At 33.4% G+C, this 7,325-nt stretch overlaps 1 protein-coding gene across 1 annotated transcript; it reads right to left on the reverse strand.

The window, feature by feature from the left end:
- Positions 1-371: 371 nt before the first annotated feature.
- Positions 372-5,102, reverse strand: LOC111382614 (F-box protein PP2-A15-like). Its single transcript, XM_023006639.1, has 3 exons — positions 4,560-5,102; positions 3,730-3,848; positions 372-1,140 (listed from the first exon to the last, which is right to left on the reverse strand). Exons 1-3 carry the CDS (start codon positions 4,875-4,877, stop codon positions 708-710), a joined length of 870 nt encoding a protein of 289 aa, XP_022862407.1. The 5' UTR covers positions 4,878-5,102; the 3' UTR covers positions 372-707.
- Between the last annotated feature and the right edge of the window lie 2,223 nt (positions 5,103-7,325).

Raw genomic sequence — 7,325 nt, forward strand, 5'->3', positions numbered from 1 at the left:
AGATTTGCCAAACAATCATGTACAAGGGAGAAGACGCAGATGTACAGAGGCTCACTCCGGCAAGGGGGTTGAGTACAGAGTTGTGGCCACCGTCCGTGCCCCCAAAGGGATTTAAAGAGAGGGGACGAGTACCCAAAAATCTACTATGGATCCACCCACACCAACTACGTTATAAATAACACAGACATTACTAAATGTGGGAGTACTCCCAGACTCCCAACCACCGAAAACAATAATCAGCTGGATGCAACAACAAACTTGACATCAATGCACGGACTATACGTAATATATCCTGAACCATAATATTGGAAAGAAAAAAGCAGGAAATTTTTCATTCTTATGGGATGAATGTAAAATTTCAGAAGAACTAATGGAGTAACAGTGTCCCTGGTATATTCAAGTATAGATCTGTACCTCTCTTGAATCCCATTAAAGAAAAACTGTATATGGCAACAAATATAGCACATTTTCTTAATGTTCTGCAGAAGTATGTGCAGCAAAACTGCATGAATTCAGCAAAACCAACAATAATACATGGGCAGAGGACACGAACCTACGGCAAAAACATTTTAGATTACATCCTCCACTATCAACGGTTTCAAGAAGTATAAGTGCACGATAAAACCCAGTACGGGCTTTCACAGGTTGCCTATAAGTTGAGATCATACACATCATTGTTACCTCAAAAACCCACTTCTTCTACGCTCTCACAAATTACTGGGAATAATCGACACAGAATCAACACAAAGTCCACCTTTGGAATGCGTGCAATCAATCTGTTTCATTGAAAATCTCACTTCAGTCTCAGGATCTAATTCGCTAACTATGAATTCGCCTACCTTGTAATCTATCCAGCAGCCACGCTTGTGGTTCCCATTTGTACCATCTTGTTCAGTATCATCTAAGAAGCACTCAGTCGATGCTTGCTGACCATCTGAAGTAGACAATTCAAATCGTACTGGTTTTACATCCCAACCATGAGTGTGCTCAAAATTGCAAACACGGCGTCCAAGCCGTTTGGAAAATTTTCCAAGGTGAACCCTAACTGACAAAGTATATATATCTGGATTGAAAGGGAACTTCACCACACCAGCTACTTCAAACCACCATATTTGCTGCAAATAGGCTATAACAGGAAATCTGTAACGAAAGCAGCACAAAAAAGAGAACGTCATATTCTAAAATCTTCAATCTCGTCGCAATATATAAAATGAAAAATGGGTGAGCCAGTTACAATGGCAGATGGTGTTAAATTTGGTGCAATAAATATCTCAGGCAGAATTCTCAGTTACATTCTACAATAAACAAACAGCAAGCTTCTCCACACAGCATATTGCATTTTTCCAAATAGACAAAAATGATTTTGTCTGAATGTAAAATCAATAATAACTCACTAAACTGCATGCAGATAAACTCAGTGGGCTAACACGTTACACGCAAGATTTTGTAAGTCCACTTCACCCTGCTTCATTCAGGGATTCAGGGTTGAACTAAATAATTGGTTATTTATACTTATTTGGTTGATACGTTTCACTACTATGCCATAAAAAGAGAGATTGGCCAGACTGACAATAATAAAAGTGTAGCACATACAAAATAGTATATGCACAACAAAGGAAGATATATACCAAGGTATACAGGAAGCTTTAAGTTTTTATGAGCCCATTGCAAGTCGCTCTCTAGCAAAAACAGAGGTAGAAAGATCAATTCCTTCATCTGATTCTAGAAAAAATTGTCCTAGAGAAGCTTTCTGCACTTGGGATCAAGGCCTAGCTCAAGTGGTAACCACGAAGCCTTACCAGGTCACAGGCTGGGCCAAGTCTCACTTGGGAGGTTCAAAAAACAAAAGCATTTCCACAAACAACTTCATGTATATTTGCATCCTCAATTTTAGCTTTATGGCTTCATTTACGTTTAAGTTAGTGGAGCAAAAAAAGGTTCTAGACTTACTAATATGAGGGCAAAAGTTTCAGCAACTCCCATTGATCTCAATAAGTTAAAGAGTTATCACCAAGCCTTGTACATTTCATCAATCATAACAATCACTATGCTCGAGAAGCATTACCGCTTATTGAAGACTTTCCTATGACAGAAAACTGACAGCTAAGTGGCAACTTACCCTTCTTATCTATCACCTTCCTTAACATATATCTAAATTGAAGTTTGGACATATAACACATCATTTATGATAGCTTATTGCCTTAAAATCTCCCTTAATACATATCTTATATATTCATAAATAACTGAATGATACTGTTTTCCATTACTCAAGGCCAAGACCATCAGGAAGCAGTATCTAGAGATGATGTCCTAAAATGAATCTCTCATATCTAATCTATGCGAACAAAGTCCTTGCATCACCTCCACAGTGGATGACTGCCGAATCTGAATCCAGGTAACACAATACTTGCACAAACAACTCTGTTAATGTTCATCATGCTTTGGGTTGGGAAAAAGGTCTAAAACCTGAACAGCTTAGGCCCACAAGTGTGAAATGTAATGGGCTGAAACAGCTCCCCAAAAGTATATCACACTGATTGTAAATGTCTCAAGGCATTGTGCCCTCGTAGATAAAGACCTATATATAGATAGGTCACCTAATATACGGTATTTTGGTGCTCTGGAATTCCTCTTACAAACTGGATTGAAATTTGGACACAAAAGAAAGGTCACACAAATAACTATATCCCTGTGCCTCATCCTAAATATACATGTAAGGTTCGGTTGAGTTGAGGTAAATTGATATTCTAGTGCATAATGCTTAACTTCATACATTGACATAATATTATAAACTCCATGGGTCTGATAACCGAAATTTTACTGTTTTCTTATATTCAATGCTTGTTTAACTTTACCAATCAAATTAAGAATCAACAAACTACACGACGTAGATGCTAGTTGTCATAACACTACTCCCAAGGAAGCAATAAGATTCTTTCTCACTCTTCCAGATATTTGTTTATATTGGGCAATGCTTCTTAAAAAATATAAAAAATAATAAAATAATAGTAATAATTATTATTCTGACTCCTCCACGATTTTTTTTTTTTTTTTTTTCAGTAGTGTTTACCAGATATAAGCACAGGATAAAATAGGAGTCATTTAAACCTGCAATAGCTCCAGTGGCAGATACACCCCCAGCCCATTACATTTTTCTAATGTGTAAAAAAAAATTAAAAATAAAATAAAAATAAAAAACATTTTTAGCTCAGCTTAAAAAAAATTTTAGTCTAGTCCTCTATCCGGCCCTGAATAGCTATGAACAATCCTAGCTGTTCAGATATAAATTCTTGCATTGTCATCACAAAATTGAATATCGGGAAAAAAATATGCAGTCCATCCATTGGAAAAAGAAAGAAAAGTTCAAAATATTTTTCTTAAGGAAATTTTAACAAGAAAACTAATCCAATAGGTAGAGTACATCTTGTTTAAACAAAATTCTTTTCTTGTTCCACCAACATCAAAGTTGAGCTCCAAATAAACTAAAAAAATGACATACTAGAATTACATGCAGTGACACAAAAAACCCGAACATATTGAATTCACAGTATAAACTTAAATAGGACTTCCATTTAACAGAAATATATGTGAAACAGTTCAAAACTATTAACATCTTTTATGAATGTAACATTGACGATCAAAGAAATTTATCATAGTTGATCAACTAAAAATAAAATGATGGTATCTACTGGCATCAGGTATTAATATTAGTAATGGCTAGAATCGAACCTGGATTCTTCTGTAGGAACCCAATTCCAATATCTCCTGTCTTCAATCCCAGTTATTGTCATTGCCTTGGCTGATATTGACATGCATACCCGCCCAGAAAATTTGTCTAACCATACTTCCTGCAATTTCCCCAAGTCAAAAGGACAGGAATCAATATAAAGAATTACCCACATAAACCCAAATCAAAAGTACCAAATAATAGATTTCTAATCCCTCGATACACTAAAAACAAAAGATTTTTCCAAAATTTTAGACACCATAAAACTCAAATTATAAACCTACCCATAAGATCAGAGAAAGAAAAGGACCTATATTTCAACTTTCACCATCCCAGAAAGCAGAAGAAGATATTTAACATAAAAAAATAAAATAAAATTCCGTGCATTGAGACAAGAATCAAGATGAACAAAATAGTCTAAATAAATCAAGGATGAACCCAAAAACTCATTAGTTCAGTATATAAATACGAGTAAAACACTCAAACCATCTAAAGAAATTCTGGGGGTTGGTTCACATTCTTATCCAAAATTAACATAAGGTTTTCACAGAATGCAAAATTCCCCCAATTCCACTGCTAACAGGGAAATTAAAATTAAAATCAAATTAAATTAAATTAAATTAAATAATAATAAAGAAACCAAACCCTAATCATTCCAAAAATAAGTAGCATATAATTCAAGATAATCAAAAATTAGATCCACGAGATAATTATCTTACCACGGAGAGTGTAGGAGATTACAGTGAAGCTATAAATTATAATACGATTTTTTTATTATTTTTAAATGATTTCCTGTTTCTTAAAGTAAAAAAGAAATATTTTTTTAACGTGCCTTGTTGCCGTCATCGAAGGGATGGGGCCGCGAGAGGATGGCAAAGATGGCTTTCTTGGAGAGCTTGTGGTGGATGTCTCCGTCTGTCTGAGGGAGGAGGCCGAGGAGATGATGGTAGTTGGAAGGAAGCTTGGCTTCCCAAACGGCGTCGGATGAGGCAGCCCCACGGAAGGCCCGATTGAGGCGGGCCAGATTGCAGATCTCCGGCGGCGTCAGGTACAGAAACACACACGCCACGCAGCTCTCGGGTATGTCCCCCAGACTCGGACCTCCGTTGCTCGACCCATTCTCCGTCAAAAGCGATAATGATGCCCCCATATCAAATGCAAAACTAATATATCTGGCTGTTATTAATTAAACAAGGGTTGGTTTTATAAACTTTAGAATCATAGTGGTGGACCGGTGATGGTGCAACGACGTGGGAGTGGTGGTGGTGGTGGTGGTGGAGGTAAGTAATGAGGAAGGATACAGCGGGACAGGGGAAGGTCCAGTGAGGAGACTCCGACACACAGTTCACATTTAGCATGAAATTCAATGCCCTTTTCCGTTTAGTGCGCACGTTTTATTGGATACCGCTTTTCGGAGAGTTTTGTCGAAGGATTTTTTTATTTTTTTTTTAAATCATATTCTTATAGTTTAAAGTTTACAATCTATAATGTAATTACACTATTTATTAAAAGAATTCATTAAAGGAAGATTTTATATGTGTTTATATTATGAAATTAAAATCTAACATCAAATGAATAAAAATTAAATTTAGAAAATTAAAAAAATATAGAAAAATCTTCAATTGACTCTTTTAATATTGTAAAAAATAAAATCCTTAATTATTATCTTGTAATTAATATTTTTTTCAATGAATAAAATATAAATAAATAATTTTCTATATTATTTATTATTTTGTAGCTAAAAATCAATTTCTTTTCCATGTCAAATTATAGTAATTTAGAAACATAAAAAAATTGTTAAGAATTCATGTGTAATTTTATGAAATATATTTTGGAAGATTTTTTCACTTTAGACAAGATAGTTTCATAGAATAGAAGAATATATAAATATAATTAACAAAAGTGTATAATATTCTGTAAGAAATGAAAATTTAAAAAAAAAAAAAAAGTATGTAAATGATACAATGAGAAGACTTGATAAGATGTTAATTTACGGAAGGAAAGATGAATGAAAATATTAATTATTTAGATGAAAATGAAACAGTAATTGAATTAACTTTCAGACAATAAAAAAATATTAGAATTTGGTATGTAAACTGTTATATAAGGTAATAAAAAATGTATGATTTGTTATTTCAAATTACACGATTTTTGTTCTATTTAACTATTTTTATTGATAAATTTTTAATTCTTTTTAGCAAAAATCGTTTCTTGGTACGTAACATAAATCCCATTGTAAGATTCTCTGTAGTAAATTAATTGACATTTTACACTATTAAGAAAGAAAAATTACTTGTGTCAGTGTTAGGTTTTACCTGCAATCTACCTGTCTTAAATAATTCTTGACGCGTTTCAAGGGGGGGTGGAAAAAAAGAAAAAGAAAAAGAAAAAGAAAAAGAAAAGATGTCTGCCGTCTAAAGAACATGGTTTCACGTGGGAGATTTTTATAAATGGCCTACTACTATTTATTTTTGGTAAAACGTCTATAATACCCTTAATAAAAGGATTTGTCATATTTGCACAAGATATCCTTAATTTATTGGGATAGTTCTAAATTTTTCTATTTCTCTCATTTCGAGTTTTAATATATAATTCCATCCTTTGATCTAATAAATTAGAATAATCTGTAATATAATTGTCATGTAATTTACTAAGATTATCATATTTCTTATATGAAATATCCATAATCTCTAGTTGAGCAAAAATATTTCTTATTTTTTCCAATAGTTTTTCTAACAGATTATCTAATCCTTTAATTGTATAACCTGGCATTATTCAGATAATTCCTTACAAGCTTTATGAATAACATGTTATATAAAGTTTTTGCAAACATGAAAAGCAATAATCCCTACGATTCTTTCAAGATATTAGAAGAATTCTTTCTAAATTTAACAAAGACAATAATTTTACCTTACTTTTGTTCTTGAATCTGTATTCTTAGAACCGAGTGACCTTCAGGCTCTGAATCTGCAAACTGCTCTCTCAAACGGCCTCTTGCCTCAATGGGAATTTTGCTATTTCAGCTTCTTGCCCTCACTGTATCTTTTCTTAGAATTAAGAGTAAAAATCTTAAGTAAAGAAAATTCTTTCTTTGTTAAAGTAAGAAAGAAATTATCTTCTTCAATCTATCAAGAATCTATGGGATAGGAAATTTAGAAACTCATATCTTTCTGATATCAAAAGATTGAAATTTTATTTCTATAATGATTTATACAAGGTTTCTATTGTATACAAGGGGTTTCCAGAAGAACTGGTTTTGAGAAAAGTTTAAGGAAAGAGAATGGTTTCTAACTCGAGATGCCATTCTTTCCCCAAATACCTCTATTTATACATGACTCAAACTCACTATTATTGATCTATTACATCATTACATACATCAGAATTTTGAAAAAGGCTCACATGCCTCTCTATTCTTTTCCTCCTGGGGTCTACATCTTCACATGCATTTTTTACTTTTTTATCAAAGTGGCATCTTTTCTTCTATTATTGCCTTATCATCTTTGGCTTCATATGCAGCTGGCTAGATGCTCTTCTATTATTGTTTTTCCATCTTTGTCTTCATACGCAGCTGGCTAGATGCTTTGGTAGTGGTAGGTCC

Source organism: Olea europaea, unplaced genomic scaffold (assembly GCF_002742605.1).
Source record: "Olea europaea var. sylvestris unplaced genomic scaffold, O_europaea_v1 scaffold2538, whole genome shotgun sequence".
NCBI lineage: Eukaryota > Viridiplantae > Streptophyta > Magnoliopsida > Lamiales > Oleaceae > Olea > Olea europaea.

What these genes read in the sequence shown, in the direction of transcription:
- LOC111382614 (XM_023006639.1), bottom strand. Translation starts at nt 4,877, where the DNA reads ATGGGGGCATCATTATCGCTTTTGACGGAGAATGGGTCGAGCAACGGA. An exon ending in CCTTCGATGACGGCAACAAG is followed by an intron (nt 3,849 to 4,559) that starts GCACGTTAAAAA and finishes GGGAAATTGCAG; the next exon opens with GAAGTATGGTTAGACAAATT. An exon ending in GTTCCTACAGAAGAATCCAG is followed by an intron (nt 1,141 to 3,729) that starts GTTCGATTCTAG and finishes CTTTCGTTACAG; the next exon opens with ATTTCCTGTTATAGCCTATT.